This window comes from Numida meleagris, chromosome 4 (assembly GCF_002078875.1).
Source record: "Numida meleagris isolate 19003 breed g44 Domestic line chromosome 4, NumMel1.0, whole genome shotgun sequence".
NCBI classification, from domain to species: Eukaryota; Metazoa; Chordata; class Aves; order Galliformes; family Numididae; genus Numida; species Numida meleagris.
The window spans coordinates 75,573,712-75,591,968 of NC_034412.1; the positions used below are offsets into that span (position 1 = coordinate 75,573,712).

At 39.5% G+C, this 18,257-nt stretch overlaps 2 protein-coding genes across 7 annotated transcripts in view; both read right to left on the reverse strand.

Moving 5' to 3' along the window:
- The window catches only part of WDR19 (WD repeat domain 19), a 41,927-nt gene extending 25,440 nt beyond the window's left edge, over positions 1-16,487 (reverse strand). Inside the window, exons 1-14 of the mRNA XM_021396999.1 lie at positions 16,203-16,487; positions 14,920-15,011; positions 14,592-14,657; positions 11,933-12,058; positions 11,538-11,653; positions 10,966-11,081; positions 9,662-9,742; positions 4,696-4,808; positions 3,315-3,488; positions 2,266-2,336; positions 1,296-1,468; positions 1,092-1,206; positions 724-830; positions 265-387 (exon numbers count right to left, since the gene is read on the reverse strand). Coding sequence (XP_021252674.1) covers positions 265-387; positions 724-830; positions 1,092-1,206; positions 1,296-1,468; positions 2,266-2,336; positions 3,315-3,488; positions 4,696-4,808; positions 9,662-9,742; positions 10,966-11,081; positions 11,538-11,653; positions 11,933-12,058; positions 14,592-14,657; positions 14,920-15,011; positions 16,203-16,208 — 1,479 coding nt within the window. The 5' untranslated portion in view covers positions 16,209-16,487. The remainder of the gene's footprint in view (positions 1-264; positions 388-723; positions 831-1,091; positions 1,207-1,295; positions 1,469-2,265; positions 2,337-3,314; positions 3,489-4,695; positions 4,809-9,661; positions 9,743-10,965; positions 11,082-11,537; positions 11,654-11,932; positions 12,059-14,591; positions 14,658-14,919; positions 15,012-16,202) is intronic.
- Positions 16,585-18,257, reverse strand: part of KLHL5 (kelch like family member 5) — a 51,103-nt gene continuing 49,430 nt past the window's right edge. For all 6 annotated transcript variants that reach the window (XM_021397009.1, XM_021397006.1, XM_021397005.1 and 3 more), the window contains one exon: positions 16,585-18,174. In XM_021397009.1, the coding sequence (XP_021252684.1) occupies positions 18,118-18,174 (57 nt within the window). In that variant the 3' untranslated portion in view covers positions 16,585-18,117. The remainder of the gene's footprint in view (positions 18,175-18,257) is intronic.

Consider the following 18,257-nt stretch of genomic DNA (forward strand, 5'->3'; position numbering starts at 1 on the left):
CTACTACAACAGATTTACATTCTGCTACTAAAAAGCAGTGTTTTGCACCAAGCACTGGTAAAACAACCTTCCTGCCAAAACATCTTGTGTAAGTGCAATAGCAAGGGAAAGTCAGGTGCAATTTTGACTGCTTTTGCATAGAAAATAATTTGAAGTAAATTTCTCAGAAACATCATTTTTTGCTAAAAATGATAATAATTCAAATCATTCGAACACAAACACATTCAATTTTAAAGGATCCTTAAAAACAGAGATAATACTCACATCTGTACCATATATGAGGAAGTCACCAGTTAAAGCATGGCACAAAATTCGGTATTTATCATCATCTGCTGGGAAGAGTCGAGTTTCTCTTTCTTCCTGAGCATCAAAACCTTCACCTTCTATCTAAACATAAGAATAAAATGAACTTAAAGACTACACAGTTAACAATGCAATATCAAAGTTCTGTCTGTATCAAACTGTCCAGAAATGAGATGAAAGCAACTTTTCCTGTCACAAGAAATGTTCAAAATAAAACACCTTCTCTCACTTGTTCTAGACTAGTTTATATTTCTAAAGTTTCCAGAAATTCAGTTTTATATTTTAATGAGCCAGCATAAAAAAATAAAAGAACTTTATCTCCATTAACGGATTACTCCACTTTATCTCATTTTAAAAATTTCTTGAACTTCTTCAGCGTAAATCTATTAATTCAGAAATCCAAACTGACAGAGCTCTTACCATATGCAACTGGACTTTACCCTCAAAGAGAGCAGCAGCATAATCAGAATTAAGGTGCATGCTTGCTATTGTACCCAGGTACTCCACATCTTTAAGCTTTTTTACATCTACAGAGAGAGAAAAACATTCAAGATTTCATTACCAATAACCTGGAACTTCAAGTTTTATTTCATTTAATTGAAATGTCTGGTCATAACTACTTCAGTTTGTGAAAATCATTATTCGGTCCTAATAGGGATGCATGGCAATTCATTTTTTTATTGTACAATGCAGAATTGTCCAGCACTGCTAAACAAAATACCACATTTATTAAAAAAGACATGCAAGGACGTGGCTGCTTAAAATAAGAGAATGAAATTAATGCTTACTGTTCTCTCCAAGTAAATAAAACCAAGCCCGATTGTTCATTCCTACAGCCAAATGATAAACACCAATAGCAATGAAACTGGGCTCTACTTCAACCGAGACAGTAACCGGTAGTTCCTGTAAGAAAAATGATATCAGTTTCCATCCATTATTAATTTTTACTTTCCTTTTATCTACCTGAAGTTTAAAAGGAAAAGTTATCATACTCTCTCCACATGATTGGCTACAGTAACTTCAAGAAGAGAAGTGAGGTATGCAATCCGCGTACTGCAAGCATCTCCAAGGACTGGAAGCTTTGTCAAGAAAACATGGAGGGATGCTCTTCGCGTAGATACTGCCAACAGCTGTCCATCCTCTGTCCAAGCCAGTTGGTTGACACCTAAAACATTTACAAGTTTTGGCAAAAGATCATTTCTTTGACTACTGAAATGAAACCAAGAAGCTATAATTTCACTTCAAAACGTAACAATAGTAGGAATTCATACCTAGGAATATAGGTACTAATGTATTTACACCAGACCAATTAAAATAATGCCAAGATTAAATGGAATCACTCAGATCAAACTCATAATTTACTAATTTAGCATCTTCCTAGGAGTGAAGACTTGACAAGAACTGAAACACGTACAGATACTATAACATGATATAATTGTAGTAACTCACTACCTAAGAACATAGTCTCATAAGAATGTTCTGGAAGCCACTGGAAGAAAACTTGTGTACTAGATTAAGCATCAACCCTAAGTACATAACACAGAGAAAAGCATTAAGAAATTCACCCACTCAAAAAACATGGAAAGAAGTAGAAAACAGTTAAGCATACTGTCTTATTAATCTGATTATACCATATTACAGATTGAAAAACAACACACACACACACAAAAGCCACAAATCAAAAACTTAACAAATTCTAACTGATCAAATATCCTTAGAGCTGTACTTCTCTATACTTCAAACAGATAAAACCAAACTTTCAAAAAATAACTCTATGTTCCCATTTTTGCTGTGGATCGCCTAATGCATACTAGTTGGGAAACAAAGATTTATTGATAAATTCAATATTTACATAGTATTTCAACAATACTTTTTGCTAATGCATACATGTAAACAGAGTCACAATTCTATTTTTTATGTGATTTATACATATATCCATCCTCAAGGAAATTACCTACATACCTTTGTTTTCATCATCCAAGTTTATTATGGCATACATCTTTCTCAGGTCTGACAGATCATGGATTTTAATGCTAAAACAAAAAGAACAGTCTTTCTCACTAATATATTTCTCAGTCAACATAAACTGGAAGAAAACCAATCCAGTCAAGACAGTCTAATGGAACAAAATGAGGGCACAAATGCAAAATACCTTAAATTTCCTAAAGAGCAAAGCACACACACAAGAAATGAAGAGACTGATAGCTTTCTTGTGCTTTCATGTTACCTAGTATGTGCGAAAGAATCACTTAAAAAAATAATACTTATTGTATGAAAATTGATGTGAAGTTGTACCACGCTTTTCTCATAGGTATGCAACTCTTGATGTGCTGGTGTCTTAAATAAACAGCCTGCTAAGGTCTCACACACATAGAGAACTGAGGACAGACAGAACAGTCTGACTCCCACTGTCACTCAGCTTCTTCCCCACTGAAGAATTCAGATTATTACAGGAAGTAGCCGAGAGGAACTAAAGGGCATATTCTATCACATGCACAACATATTTTGGAAGAACTCCAGTCTCTAGCTACTTTCTCCTTAATTGCTTGCAAATTTATACTTTTCTCTAGATTGCAGTTAATACCAAGTGGTAGAAGAAGTTATCAGGATATCAGCACATTCAGTACAGATTTAAATGAATAGTTACATTGCTAAGCATCTATGCCCAGTCAATCACAGTACAGAAATTTGGACTTTTCAGTAGATGGATAACAGATTAGAAAAAGAAGGTATCAAAAGGTATCAGTACTGAATTTTAATTACTTAAAAAAAAAAACAAAATCAAAACAACGCTAAAAAAACAATTAATGACAATAAAGATAAGTACAAGTGCAGAGATATCAGTCAAGATTAGCTTCTTCTAACTTCAAGTAAAGAGGCAGTTCCAGAGCAATTCCCCTCATCTTCTCTTCACTGACTTCTTTCGCAGTCTTGAAGACCAGCTCTAATGTCGAACAGCCAAAGTTACATGAGATGAAGTCTATTCTTTATGCGTAAAAACAGACACTTACCAATTGTCACCACATGATGCAGCTTTGTTTAATGACTGTGATATAGCAATGCTGCTTAGATTATCTTTATGATTATGAGCTTGAAAGATTTCTTGACCTATCTCACGAATGTGTGTAGAGATGACTACAAAATATCCCCGTGAGAAACCAATCATAATGTAGCCATCACCATACCTGATAAAAAGGAAAAAAAAAAATCAACAAAAGAGATTTATTTACGTATTATGTACAATGTGTTTTCTTTCAGGCTACTGGGGTAATCTGTCAATGCCTCTCTCTAAAGGGAAAAATAACCAAGTTATGGGAATCTGGACATATAACGTAGAACAATACAGTATAATACGGATTAAGGGAAAAACAATCAAAGATTTCTAAAGAACAAATACAAATTTGTCACACAAGGGTGCTCAGCATTCAATCACAAGTCCTCTTTATTCTCTCTTCTACATTCTTTTGTGCCCCTTCACTTTTAGCAAGCAGCATACATGGCAGTGACACCAGGAGAAAGAACTTTGGTGTCTTCATTAGTATAAGAGCGCCAAAAGGTGGAAACTTCAATGTCAAGGTTATTGCTGACTCTGTCTCTTCAAAGCTATGCTAAAAATAATAATGGCAGTCATTCTGCCCTTAAGGCACACCACTACAAACACAGTAGTAAAGCCAGAGTGTGGATCTGTGAATAGATAGTTTAACATTTCATGGTGTCAATTACAAATAAGCAGGTTAAAACAGAAATAGTTACAGCATGCCAAGGTTAATTCAAACAAATGTCTGATCTGCTTAGTTGGGAAAAAATATATATTACAAAGCAAACAATCTGGGCACACCTTGTCAGGTATGTGCCCCAAAATACAGAAGCATACAGCTACTGAGTTTAAGTGTAAGCATGAAATGTTAACAACATATTGACTGAACAGACACCGTGTAATGACTCAAAAACACAGAAACAGTACAGCTACTTGTGGGTACAGAGTTGAAGCTCCTAGTTTAGAATTTCTTCAGAGAAATATTACCTGGCAGGGATGCTACAAGAACTTTACCTAACTTGGTAAACAAACAAAATAGATGGAAGATGCAACTCCACCATAGCTCTTTCACTAGTTACTCATCCAAACCTATAAAGCCCTCAATTTTGTCTACTGTCAGGACAGTAACAGCATTACTGTTCTAAAACAGAACTTACCACTGGCAACTACATTTTGGCAATCCTGCTTTCACAGCCGTTGAATTGTTAAGAATTAGAAAATGTAGATTCATACATTCAAGAAAAGTTCCACGTGAGCAAGGGATAAATGCTTTCATTTTCAGCATTTATCAGAACTACTGAGAAAATATTCAGCTTGTTAATATGAGAATGCTGCATTAAGGAAGTTCTGCTTACCATCTGTAGGTTACAATACTGCCATAAGGCTGCTGAAATTTCAGATCAATTGGGTTATCAGGATCATTCAAATTAAAAAGAAAGAGAGTCTTCTTGCCAACCACTACACTAACCTGTCAATGAATGAAAAGAAAAAATTAACTCGGGAGGAACAGAGACACATTAAAATAAGGCTCAACACCCTCACTAAAAGATGAGATTCTGCACTTAAAGTATCCTTAAGAATGCTATGAATTTGAATCCCGAATCCTTATTAATAGTGGAAGAGATTTTCAGGCTATTCTCCTTGTGAGCCAGTGGTTCACAGTTCTAAATGAAAGCCCAGTAGAACACACATCTCAAATTCAGCATTTGTCCCTGCAGAAGCATTAGGAGAGCCCCATTTCTTTCAGGAAAAGACAGGAGGTCACATGGATCTTGCTGGACTACTCTCACTTGCACTACAATGTGTTTTTTGATCCACTGAATTTCTATCTGGAAAGCTGAAGGGAAGACTACCAGAACATGGCCATCTCAAGTAAAGAAAGTCTGTTTAGCTTGTATAAAACATGCGTCTTTACAGTTTCTATCAGTCTAGGTAAGTACATTGCATTTGACGAAACCTAGATCATTGCTGGACTTCAGAGTCAAAGAGAGGTTGAGTGAACTTTTTTTAATATTATTTTTGCTACCAGAGCATGCGTATGTTAGACAAGAGAAAAACACTAATTTTAGAAAAAGCAAGGAAGGACAGATTATTTCACTATATTCTTCAATGAAGATATTGTGAAGGCCTGTTTACAAATCAATTTTACATTACCTTCTGTTGCAGTCCTCCTTGTCTAAAAAGAAGACTGTTTTTGCAAAGAGCTGGAAGGTTAAAATACAAAGCTGTACTTTGAAATAGGAGGCATTTTCAAACTGAGAAAAAAGATGGCCTAAAAATCTATTAATTCAGAAGTACAAACTTAAATTCTGACCTGAAATTCCTAAATTAACCCCAAATTTAAAATTTTATTTCTATCACTTAAGGTATTTTGCGTATAATTCCATTGCAACTTGATGAAGTATTTAAGAATTACAATTTCTTAAACTCTTCTAAGAAATTACAAGAATTATTTTATATTGCGATGCATGTTAACATACTACTTATTTTGCTCCAACCTGAAGGTTTTTTCCAGTGCCATGTAGAATCATAAAATCATAGAACAGCTCAGGTTGGAAAAGACCTTCAAGATCATCAAGTCCAACCGCAACCTAACCATACTACTCTAACTCTAGCAACCCACCACTAAATCATGTCCCTGAGCACCACATCCAGACACAGTTTTTAAACACATTCAGGGATGGTGACTCAACCACCTCCCTGCAGAGACTGTTCCAGTGCTTAACAACACTTCCTGGAAAGAAGTTTTTCCTGATATGGAACCTAAACCTCCCGTGGCACAACTTGAGGCCATTTCCCCTTGTCCTGTCACCAGTGAGAAGAGACCAACCCCGTTCTCACTGCAATCACCTTTCAGGTATTTGAAGAGAGCAATAAGGTCTCCCCTCAGTCTCCTCTTCCCCAGACTAAACAGCCCCAGTTCCTTTAGTCTCTCCTCATAGGGCATATTCTCCGAGCCCTTCACAAGCCTTGTTGCCCTTCTTTGGACCTGCTCCAGCACCTCAACATCCTTTCTGTACTGAGGCGCCCAAAACTGAACACAGTACTCGAGGTGAGGCCTCTCCAATGCTGAGTACAAAGGCAGGATTACTTCCCTAGCCCTGCTCACCACATCATTCCTGGTACAAGCCAGGATGCCATTGGCCTTCTGGGCCACCTGGGCACACTGCTGGCTCACATTCAGCTGACTGCCCATCAGCACACCAAGGTCCCTTTCCATCAGGCAGCTTTCCAGACACTCCTCTCCAAGCCTGTAGGGTTGCCTGGGGTTGTTGTGACCAAAATGCAGGACCCGACACTCGGCCCTGTTGAAACTCATATGGTTTACCTTGGCCCATCGATGCAGTCTATCCAGGTCCCTCTGTAGTGCCTTTCTACCCTCCGGCAGATCAACACGCCCTCCCAACTTGGTGTCATCTGCAAACTTACTGAGGGTGCTCCCGATCCCCTCATCAAGATCATTGATAAAGATGCTGAATAGAAGAGGCCCCAGCACCGAGCCCTGGGGGACACCGCTCGTGACTGGCCGCCAACTGGATTTAACTCCACTGACCACAACTCTCTGGGCCCGGCCATACAGCCAGTGTTTCACCCAGCAGAGCGTATGCCCATCCAAACCATGGGCAGACAGCTTCTCCACAAGGATGCTGTGGGGGACAGTGTCAAAGGCCTTACCGAAGTCCAGGTAGACCACATCGACGGCCTTGCCTTCATCCACTAAGCGGGTCACCTTGTCATAGAACAAAATCAGGTTTGTCAAACAGGATCTGCCATTCATAAACCCACGCTAACTGGGCCTCATCCCCTGGTTGACCTTTAACTGATCCATGATGGCTCCTGAGATTATCCATTCCATAACCTTCCCTGGCACCAAGGTGAGACTGATAGGTCTGTAGCTACCAGGATCATCTTTCCCGCCCTTCTTGAAGATGGGAATCACATTTGCAAGTCTCCAGTCAATCGGGACATTCCCTGTTAGCCACGACTGTTGAAAGATGATGGAGAGAGGCCTGGAAACCACATCCGCCAACTCCCTCAGCACTCTAGGGTGCAATCCATCTGGCCCCATGGACTTGTGAGTGGCCAGCTTGCGGAGCAGGTCCAAAACCATCTCACCGTGGATTGTGCATGATCTGTGTTCCCTATCCCCATCTGCCAGCTCAAGGGGCTGTGTGCCCAGGGCACAACTAGTCTTACTATTAAAGACTGAGGTGAAGAAGGCATGAAGAACCTCAGCCTTATCCTGATCCTTGGTCACTGTGTTGCCCTCAGCATCCAACAAGGGATGGAGATTCTCCCTAGCCCTCCTTTTACTGTTGATGTATCAGTTCTAGCTGGGCTTTGGCTTTTCTAATTTCCTCCCTGCACAGCTTCACTACGTACTTGTAATTCTCATAAGTTGCTTGCCCCCTCTTCCAAAGACCATAAACTTTCCTTTTGTTCCTGAGTTCCAGGTTAAGGTCTCTGTTCAGCCAGACCGGTCTTCTACCCTGATGGCTCATCTTCCATGACTTGGGGATGGTCAGCTCCTGCACCTTTAAAATAACTTCCTTAAAGTATTCCCAGCTGTTCTGGGCTCCCATGCCCTCCAGAACTGCCTCCCAAGGGGGAGATCTGAAAGATCTTTGATCCGAAAGAGATCAAAGTCTGCCCTTCGGAAGTCCAAGGTTGCAGTTTGGCTGACTCCCCGCCGAGGTTCAACAAGGATTGAGAAGTCTATCATTTTGTGATCACTTTGCCCCAGACGGCCTCCAACCTTTACATCCCTGACAGGGCCTTCTCTGTTAACAAACAGCAGGTCCAGGATTTTGCTTCCCCTTGTTGGCTCCTTCACCAGCTGTGTCAGGAAGTTGTCTCCCACACACTCTAGGAACCTCCGGGACTGTTCCCTTTCTGCTGTATTATAATTCCAGCAGATGTCTGGGAAGTTGAAGTCCCCCACAAGAACAAGAGGTAGAGACCTTGAGACCTCACCCAACTGTCCATAAAGTATCTTATCCACCACTTTGTCCTGGTTGGGTGGCCTACGGCAGACTCCCACGATTATATCAGTCTTATTGGCCTTTGCTTTTATCCTAACCCACAAGCTCTCAACCCTAACATCACCATCATTAATTTCCATACATTTGTATTCTTTCTTAATATAGAGGGCTACATCACTGCCTTTCCTGTCTTGCATACGTTACAGAATGGAAGATCATTATCAAGCCAAGCCCCGTACAAGAACAGACAATAAATGCTATATGGCTTAAACAGCTGACGGACTATTCAAGCCTAACACTGAGAACTACAGAACTAGAGAATGTTCGTGAACATTCTACAGAAAACTTGAGAGCTGTAATAAAAATAAATAAATAAGTAAATAGAAAAGCCCAGGCTATTGCACACCCCCAGAATAGCAGGGAAAATCAAAGTGACAAAGTCCCTGCATTTTCAAAATATTTGTTAATTAAAATTTCCCTAGGAGGAGAAAGCGCATCAAGCAGAGAAAGTACTTCATGCAGAGAAGAAAAACACTCCTACAGGTCCTTGTCACTATGATACAGGAGAAATTCTGTACTGCATAGATTATATCTGACTGTGAAATTTTAATTATGCTGTCTCTATTTAAGTGTACAGATCTGGACTAACTGTAAACACAGTATCACTTTGCTATCCATGATTTTTCTGTCTCGTTTTAGTACATCGTTACTGATCGTTTACTAATATGTGCTGCTACACTCATCATTACCCCATTTTTCTGCACTTCAGTATTGATGGATCTGACAGAACTTGATTCCCTCAAGAAGGCAGCGAAAGTGTAGCCATTTAGAGAGAGAGCATCATGCTCACACGACAAGTTTAACAGACAGCCTTCTAGTCTAACTGACATTGAGGTTTGCACAAGATTAAGACCCAGCGAGTGCTTATCTATTTCTAAAATTGACTGCTGAAAACCATCTCTGCAGTTTAGACATTCCTGCGTTGTTACCCATGTACCACATCACATATACTGTTGTATAGTTATATTGTGTATTCCTTTAAGTACTGCACTTATCCTCACCTATTGTATTTAAAATTACTGTAAAACTACTGTCATTTGTCTTATTGCTAGCCACTGTGTTTTCATGGACACATCCTTGAGCAAAGGGGTAAAGCTTTAAAATAAAGGTATTTGGGGCGAGTAGGGAGAGGGAAGGGTGGGGTTGGGAAATAAAGCTTCAAAGTGAAGTTTTGAGTCAAGGAAAAAGAAAAATTACTTCCTGGCCAACACTGGTTGCTAGCAGAAATCCTGAAACATTAAATTAACACTTTTTGCAGAATTTTGTATCGCGTTCTTACTGTGCTTTCCCTGGTTGATATTCTTTCATCAGTCTTCATAACTGAGAATTGCATATCACTGGGATCTGAGCTCACTGAGGTCTGCAAGAGAGAAGTTCACATTGAAAAATCAGTACTCGATGCGCAAATATCAATGATAAATAACTGCATTATCCCTGCTCTGTATATTTAAGCATTAAGGATAGATAGAAGTGCTACAGCATTTAGTAACAAAATTGAAAAAAACTTCAAAAAAACATGAAGTTAATTTGAATCATAAAGACACGTTATAATGAATTATACTGAAAAGTATCTTAAGTTAGAAATCTAGAAAGATCCAAATGAGTAGGAAGATCTGCACAACAGTGTTTTAGAGACAGTACTAATGATAAAATAGAAACAAGGCTATTGTGATGCAAAATCAGAGAGAATAATTATCATAAACAATACATGTAATATTTACAATGTATAATAATAAAAAAAACACCTTTTCTGGTCCATGCAGTGACAGCAAAGTAGTTGCTTTTGCAGTCAATACGAGGTGAGAAAACATCATAAGGAAACCTTGCTTAGGTCTTTGCTGTCTCAACTACACTGCTTCTCCTACTGAAGCTAGCTAGTTTGAAGTACAGACACATCCTAAAAACTTAGTTTATTATTTCTTCATCCACATAGGTCTTCAGACATAAAGATGGAAGCATATGAAGCCAGCTATGAAAGACCTTTGAAAATCTTGAGTGAAACACCATTTGTTAAATGTAGAAAGAGAATAACATTCATTTGCATATTTTGTAGCAACTGTCACTGGTTGAAAGGATTGACGTACGCAAGCAAATGGAATGCTTGATTAGAGAATCTGAGTATACTAACAAGAAACACAAAAATTAGCCTCTCAACAATGTGAGAGGTCCAGCCTGGAAGAAATCACTGAATAACAGAGGCAAGATCCTCATTTAACTGATCTAAAGCAAAACCAACGCTAAAGACTTTATAAACAGTCCTGTGAGAGCTGACCTGTGCTGCTACTGAGGAAGTCAACCTAAGATTGCACTAAGATTTTCTTGTAAAAGATACAGGCCAGGATAACAGACAAGAGAAGCAGAGCTGCTGACATCCTAATACCATCAGTTACGCTGCATAATGCAGAGGTTCAAATATTTAGATTTGCCCTCCTCCTGCTATCAGTTTTCCCAAAACCTCCTTGTCCCTGAAAGCAGAGGTACGGAAAGAGCATAAACACCTTTTACACTGTAGCTCTCTAGCTCTCTCAAGAACCAGGCATATCAATGTATGTCCTAAAATCAAATAGGGGTTATAATTACTACCTGTCTTATAGTATCCCCTTCCTGATTGCTTATAGTAATCATTTTGTCTTCACCACCTAAAGCCAGAAGGTTTTCAGTGCTCCAGCAACCACAAGTAATCCTCTTAGTGTGCTTACCTGAAAAAGAAACAAATCTATACAACAAAGTGAACAAAACCAACCAAAAAATCTGGTATGGAAATACTTTGTATTTGGCCACTCAAATATAGATTATCAGAATGTGAAGAAACTTAACAGATAAATTAAAAATTCAGTAGTCAAATTTTAATTTTTAACCTTGTAATCCTAGATGGAAGTCTTTTGACCTTACAGGAACTTGCACAGCCCCTCTTCTTCCTTTTTTTTTTAAATTACATTTCTACCCTTAATTTTTTCTGCCTAGAAGTATCTTAAGCAGCTAACACACTGAACAATAAAAAAACTCTGGTAACTACAACAAAACAAATGGTGAAAGTTGAACGTAAGCACATTTTTGATTTGCATGTTAACATACAGAACAAAAAAAGGAAAGTAAGCATAGTAACAAAAGTTAACCATTCCAAAGTGCAAGCCTAAGTTCAAAGCAACACATACCAAGAACAGGAATCTTGCGAGAAGTCTGACGGTTATATATAAGCAAGTTTCCCTTAGTCGTTCCAACAGCGAGTAAAGCTCCGACTCGAGACCATAATAAGAAAGACAATGAATCCCTAAAATAAAGAAAATTATTACTTTCCATAGTAGATTCCTTTTGTGTCCTTACAGGCAAAAACATTTTGCATACTTGCTTTGAAGTTCTATGAAACCATACACACCAAAGCAGAACTTCTAAAGGAAGCAAATGTTCTCTACAACAAGTATTAGAACTACCTAAGCGTACACAAAGCAATGGAAGTAATAAAACGTTGTATGAGGCAACGGAATAAGCTGCTGCAGCAGCTCACAGTGGTGTAGGTCTTCAAAAACACTTCCAAATTTTTTTTTCTTACCTCATGCCACTGTCTAATTGGCTTGTTTTGTTTGTGTTGGCATCCCAGAGAAAAATGGCACTACATTTGTCTGTGATTATTGCTAAGGTATCTCCATCCTTATCCCAGTCCATAGCAACACAGTTACTGAAGAAAAAAGAGTTTCATTAATTACATTAAAATATGTTTTAAAGTATACAGAAATAGCCACAATTCTCCAGCTGAAATACCTGTCCTACCCTTTCCCTACCAAGCAAACCCATGACAGACTGCAGACTTATCTGGAAAGTGTATTTTTTACAGCAGCCACTCTCATACTCAAATCTCATAAAAATGACACAGGACGAAGCACTTGAAATATTGCCACTTAGATTTTCAAGAGACAGCGAAAACCTCCTGTAAGGTTCTGTCTTCCTAGAGACTACTCACTGTTGAGATCTTTTTTCTCCTCCTTCAATAAGTGTAATGATCTCAGATAAGAAAGCCTTGCAGAAGCAGGGAAATCCTCTAGCAAATTGTTCCCAGAATGATCAGAACAGGTTTACCGGAGAGTTACTGGGTGAACTGGAAACAGCACTGTTTAAAACACACAAAGTAACGCAATACTGCAGACTAAGTATCAGTGCCATCTGACAACACCCTTTTCTTTCCAATATATTAAGTTCACAGCTTCTGGTTCAAAAGATATTTCTTTGAAAATCTTAGTTCTCTTTGCCATTCAAATTAAAACTTCTAATGCAAGCAACTTTAGAAGTGTCCTGCTGAAACTTACACTCCTATAAAGTAACTCAGTAAGCCTTCAACTCAAGTTCTTGTCTTCTTTTTCCAAACCTACCTGAGTTTGGTCTAGAGAAAAAAATACTGTCTATTCCCAAAGAAACGAACAGGAAAAAAATTGATAAGTACAAAACAAAGAAAATTCTATCGATGGAATGGTAAGATAACCCTTATGACATCAACGATTAGAGCAGGAAGTATATGACATTCTGAACTACATTCTTAGATAAGGTGAGGTCTAGAAGGTCTCTTTAACAGTTCACCAACAAATAAAGAACCAAAAGTTGGACTGAGTAGGAAACCCTCCAGATATGCATGCTTGCTTCTGATTAAACTGTGCACCACAGAAACAGAACAATGGTAGTAAGTAGAGAAACCTATTCTTCAATCACAGTGGAAAGATGAGAGTAATTCAAAAGGACACTTAGACTAACTTAGGCAGAATATTTGATGATGTGCCTGAAAAAGTCAGCACTACTCCAGCTACTATCAGTGAATGCTAATTACTTTGAATAACTGACTTCAGAATACGTTGTTAATAAACATCTTTTTTTTTATTTCTTTGCCTTGCTATGAAAAGCACCACATTCGTCCATCAGTAAGGTAGCCTCCCTCAACACAGTGTCCAGGACCTCTTCTCACAGTTCTTCATTCCACGTAACTGATAGCTTTCTTCTCTTCTGCCAGTTTGCTGGGCAGAATAAGCATTTATTGTAATTACTGCGCAGTGTAACGCAGAATGAGCTGGGCGGTGGATATTACCAAACCAAAGACCAATTGCTGGTCAGCTAGGTCAGATGCAACAAGCTGTTCTAAGCAAAGAGAGTACTTTATGAATCTTCTAAATGACAAAGCCAGCCCGCATAATGAATGTTAAGTAACCAGAGTAGAACTTTGATACAAGAAAGCAAGATGCCGTGGGCAGCGAGGCAATGGTTGCAAGCAGGTCTGGTAAAGACTAAAAACTTCCCCTCCTGATTTGGCGCAACGTAGCAGCTACCATGAACTGCAAAAACAGGATTTCTAGTGAGCTCATGATTGTGGCTCATACCTAACAGTTATAGAGGGATATGTATGTAAGATTCCGGAAATTAAAGTGAGACTTCTAGATTAGAGCCTCTGGAATTAAAGCATAAATGAAACTACTGCGACATCAGGTGATAATGGTGCCCAATACAAGTAGACTTACAGAACAAAATGATGAGAGGGCATGAAGTCATGGTGTGTACATCTGGTCACCTTTACTCTGGGCTATGTCTAGCCTGTTCCTATGGACTGATTGCCTTTTAGCCGTTGGACCGCATCTTCCAAAGGATGCCACTTTTAAAATCTCATCTGAGAGAAATCCAGTTTGTAAACTTTAAACCTCACTCTCTAGAGTGAATGGAAGCATATTAAGCAGGAAAAACAGGGAGATTCACTTCAGAAACACACTCCCGATCTGAAGTAAAAATACCAACATACACATTATGCCAATGATACAAGCAAAAGGACACCAAAACACAGGATATAAGTCCTCAGTAAGACTAATGTACAAATCACTAGAAAACAGGCACTGGCAAGGTTGCAGTCGTAAGAGTAAAATATGGATATTCCATATATGACCACCTTATATTCTTTCTTACTATCATAATAGGCATCTTCTAACATTTTTAATGAATTACACCGAGCTTATTATTAATAATAATAAATAATGCTTTGGATACGAGGATATATTTTTCCAGCTATCCTTGATAGCTTAGCTTAAGCTCAGATTTTACTGCCTCATATTCCATACATGCTCATCAATTTGTTGCCTTTTCCAGGTACAATCACCAGTGAGAGCATCTGTTCCTATGACTGCATAAACACTCTGAAAAAAAAAAAAAAAGAAAAAACAATTTAAACTCATCTTAGTACCTACCCTGGTAAAGTAATTTCATTTCTCTTCTGACCATGACGATCAAAAATTTTCACAGTGTGATCACCTCTAAAAAAGATTAACACATAAAATGATTCCTCTTCTTCAACTGTAAGTTACAAAAAAAACTTTTCCTACATTGAGATTTTATAATTACAGTAACATGGCTCAGGATTATGATGTATATACATCATAATCATAAGGAGATACCAGATGTTTTGCTTTGGTTTAGATTTATTTAATTATTATTTTAATTTCTATTATTTATTATTATTTTATTATTTATTTAACAATTACTATGGACAAAAGCAGTAAATATTTGCAATCTTACCCTGTTACAGCAAGGAAATGTCCCAAAGTTTTCTGCCAAGCAAATTGCACAGAGGAACCAGACCAAGCTTTTTCTAATAGACTGAATACTTGCTAGAGACAAAGAAGAAAAAAAAGGTAGGTAACACATCTTGTCATCATAAGCTTAAAACAATATTGGAACTTCCTCTGTGAAAAAAAAAACCACCACCAACTTCTAGACGATTCCAATGTACCAAAGTACCAAAATTCAAGGGAATAATCTTTTGGCTTGCGCTGGAAGAATTGAAGTTTCTGATGCTGGGTGTTTGCACTGAGAACTGCTGTGACTCTTCGTAGTAGTACCACTCTACCACTTGCATGACTGCATCCGATTCTCTCCTTCATGTCCAAAGACCGTAATGTTTAATCCTCTGAATTTTATGGAGAAGCACGGGACCAGATAGCATCTTCAGTCACAGGGGACAGCAAAACAGAGCTCCTTATCCACTCTTTTAAAGCCACGTAGCTATTCTGCTCTCCCTAAATTGTTGGGTCTTAAATCAGGGCTGCAAAACAACTCAACTGTACAAGCTTTTGATTTCTCAGCACAAAACTTATCAGCTTTCTGTTACTTCATGCCATCTGCACAGACTGTTCTCTAAGTTGGGTGTAAGAGAACTCCAACAACTTCACCCTTTTCTCCCCTACCACCACATCACCGGACAAACCCTGCGACTAGTCCCCTGAATGCCCACCAGGTTTACTTGTTTGGTTTGCTTTTTCCCCCAAGGGTCTCTATCTCTTCTTTTGAGGGACTGACTTTGCATTTCGCATGACAAAAAATATAACAAAACGAGCGTTGCGTGCCACAGGCACAAACGACGCCTGACAACCGCGTTCCGTTTTGAAGCCATTTTAATGGAATACGCAGGAAACCAGTGGCGAGCATCGCGGAAGGGCAGACAGCTCCAGCTCCCCACGCTCTCACACGGGGCACTCGACCCCTAACCACGAGCAGGAAGCGTTCCACCTCAGGCAGATCGTGGCATTCCCCGCCGCGGACGGACACGAGCACAGCGGGGCCGCGCCCGGGGGACGTTACCGAGGCGGCGCCCAACGGTAACGGCTCCGCAGCCCGGGACTCCCGCGGCTGAGAGCGCCCGTGCGCCCCTCACAGGCCTCAGGCACCGCACCGAGGCGGCCGGGACTGCGCGGAGCACGAGCCTCGGCGCCCAGCCGCCCGCGTTGACCCCCGCTGCCGCCCCCGAGGCCGAGACCCCATCAGCGCACACCCCCCCGCGTACGGCGGCCGGGCGGACTCACCTTCATCGCGCCCACCACTCGCAACGCCGCGCCCCGCGCGCATGCGCAACCCTAGGCCCCAGCTGAGGGGAGAGCCCAAACCCTCCCGCCCTCGGCGTCTGTGTCACCGCGGAAACGAGAAGGCGGGAGAAGGCCGCGGCCAATCAGAGGCGGAGGGCGGGGCCGCGCTCCCAAGCCAATGGGAAAGCGGAGATTCCTCCGGCAGCGGCGCGCGGCCCTTAGCGTACGTCGTGGTGAGGAATACAGAGGCACGTACACGCTGAGAGAAAACGGCCGCTTCGTACGCCACGTACGCGTAGAAATAACGTTTCTTGATTAAACGTGCAGATTCGGGCACACCAAATCGACATATCTAAGAAAAAAGGCACCAACCCATTGAAACTGCATTTAAGTTCAGCTGTATTCAATTCCAAACAAAGCAGGTTTCAACACAAAGTTTCACCGCTTAGTAATTTCATTTAAACCAATAAATAGTTCGTTGAGAGCATGAACACACCGAAATTTAAAATTAAAAATGTACAAAGACTTTGGGTATTGGACACTTCAAACTGGAAAACATTCTGGGAGCTGGCAGCTTCAAGTTCCAGCAGGAACCAGCACAGTGCACTGCCCACAACTTTGAAAACATTAGGAACAAGGCACAGAAAAGCAAATACAGAAAGACTTCCAGAGAACATTCAGACTGCTCAAAACAAGTGTGTGGCAGGGCGTGGGAGTCATAAAAAGGCATACTATAAAGCATTTGGAAAAATAATAATAACTGTAAATACGGTAATTAATTAGATATAATCCTGTGAGGCACACACAAACTCTCCTACAAGATGCTGAACGTGCTCAAATTCGGCAGAACGGCATCTTGCAGGATTAGGCTCTTTACATTTTGAAGTAACCTTGCTGGAGAAAAAGATGATTGCTTCATTTCATCTTATAAAATTATACCTTTCAAATTAGTGCAAAGCCTCATGTAAAACATAGTGAGAATCAAAGTAGACTCTTAGTCTAGATGCAATGGAATGCTTTGAAAAATTCAAAGTGCTCTTATTAAACTTAAATTGGTTAACTTCTAATCGCGCTTTAGAATTCTTTCCACTAGGTACTCATGCTTACAGAGTTTTCCTTAAAAATAACAATGTAAATATAAAAGCCAAATTAGAGAAAAGGTACAACGTTCTCCATCTTACAGAAACCTTCAAAAATCCAAGTAGTACCCTGGATTTCAAAAACCTCCTGCAGACATAATTAAATAGCAGATTTCTGTTAGCATTATAAGACAATATTTAAAATAAGGCTTTGGTTAAATAAAAATATTTCTAAACTAGGAATGATGGTAAAAGTGCAAATATTCACCAAATACACAACTTCACTTTTAAGGCAAGCATTACAGCTGCCATTTACAATGGTTTGCATTGGTTTATCAGCCTGCATTGTAATAGCTCGGATACCTACAGCAAAACATATTTATTATAGGCAAATTAAATATACAGGGTTGAATTCTGTAACTTGCGTCACCCAGAGGTATCCTCAATTGTATCGGTAGAATTGTATCTATTAATAGCATTATTCCTCTGTGTGTTTGAGGGGTCAAGGCCATAAATCAATAACATTTGATTATCCCAGTGAGTTCACAATGAGTTCACTCATTTCTTAGTATTTCCTCCATGGAGGTCCCTTGCTGGCACCATCTTAGTTGCAGCTGATTTGCTTGCAATTCCTCCAATTTGCAGGTAACAAAGATAATTCTTTAAAAAGTGCTTAATATTGGTCCAAAAGAATAGTACGTATCTATGTAGGTTGGAGACAAAACACTCTGTTGTTGTAGATATCCTGCACCTCATATTCTTAGTTGGCTTGAAGAAAAAAGACATCAGCTTTTTGAGTCTGTAGTGAAGAAAGTCACCTTCTCAGAGAAAATAATCTATAGTTTCACAGTCACAACACATGCTCCAGCTCTTCCTAAGCACAGTGGTGCAACCTGCAAGCAAAAATACACATTTGTGAGAGCAATGTAGTCAGGTTTAAATATTTTTCCTTAAGACTGACCATGTTTAATGTTTG